Source organism: Sinocyclocheilus grahami, unplaced genomic scaffold (assembly GCF_001515645.1).
Source record: "Sinocyclocheilus grahami isolate Dianchi unplaced genomic scaffold, SAMN03320097.WGS_v1.1 scaffold4227.1, whole genome shotgun sequence".
NCBI lineage: Eukaryota > Metazoa > Chordata > Actinopteri > Cypriniformes > Cyprinidae > Sinocyclocheilus > Sinocyclocheilus grahami.
This window is the reverse complement of record NW_015509206.1, coordinates 2,686-3,923: the sequence shown is the minus strand read 5'-3', so window position 1 is coordinate 3,923 and position 1,238 is coordinate 2,686. Positions and strand designations below refer to the sequence as shown.

Below are 1,238 nucleotides of genomic sequence, written 5' to 3'. Positions count from 1 at the left end.
TTTTTTTAAATACATTTCAAAATATATTTTGGTAAATTAAGGTTGAAACTACATATTTCTATTTCAAAAATATATTTCATTGAGTGTCACTGTTTGCAACATATATTTATCATATATTTTGGCCACAAAAATATATATTTTTTGCCATGTGGGATATATGGTGTAGAGCAAGGTAAACTTATTGATCTTTGAAGCTTAAGTGTGATATGGAGATGGTATTAATATTTATGATTTCTGTCACTGTGTAAATGGTTAACAGACCGACATTGCTTTAAGCAACGACCGTCTAGTGACCCTGTTCACTCATGCACTTCTCACACCTCTCATCTTATCTAAGGAGGTGTTGAGGTGACACCAGCCCTCACACTAGATCACAGCCATTCTGCTCACTTTCTGCTCGGACACACATGCCCAGGTCAAGACACGGAGCCAGGGTGACCATTCCCACATCAGCACCTACATACTCTTGACCGGAACGCTGACCTCAGATTCCAGCACCCTTTGTTTCTACAATTTTTCTGTTACACATGAAAGTGTTTTTTTTTTGGCCAGTATTTGAGCTTAAAGAGATAGAGTTTAAAGAACTCAATCAACAGAGTTTTCGGGATTAGGCTGTTCTTGAGTAATAGACCTGGCAAATATGCCTAGATGAGGAAAAATAAATGCTGATGAATTAGTTTAGCAATAGAGTGCAATTAACTGATACAACGGGGCAAACTGTGGTTCTCAAATGAAAGGTCACCGGTCTATTCTGATTGAGCACAGGAAGGGAAAATTTGGTAGAAATACGTTTTAAAGATTTGCTAGAATTTTTTTTTGTAACATATTGTGTTTAATTCATATTATAAAGTAATACTTTTATTCAGAAAGGATGCATTACATTGATCAAAATTGACAGTAAAGACATTTAAAATGTAACAAATTATTTCAAATTCAAATAAATGCTGTTCTTTTGAGCTTTCTATTAATTGAAGAATCCTGGAACAAATATATTAGGGTTTCCACAAAAATATGAAGCAGCACAACTGCTTTCAACATTGATACTAATAAGAAATATTTCTTGAGCACCAAATCAGCATATGAGAATGATTTCTGAAGGATCATGTGACACTGAAGACTGGAGTAATGATGCTGACTATTCAACTTTGCCATCACAGGAAAAAATGACATTTTAAAATACATTAAAATAGAATTGTTAGATCCTACCTGTCCGATCGCTACCACCTTGTTCATTTAAA

General features: G+C 34.4%; 1 protein-coding gene across 1 annotated transcript in view; it reads right to left on the bottom strand.

Annotated features, from left to right (window-relative positions):
* Positions 1–442, bottom strand: part of LOC107576722 (protein ripply1-like) — a 12,775-nt gene extending 12,333 nt beyond the window's left edge. Inside the window, exon 1 of the mRNA XM_016262863.1 lies at positions 366–442. Coding sequence (XP_016118349.1) covers positions 366–442 — 77 coding nt within the window. The remainder of the gene's footprint in view (positions 1–365) is intronic.
* Between the last annotated feature and the right edge of the window lie 796 nt (positions 443–1,238).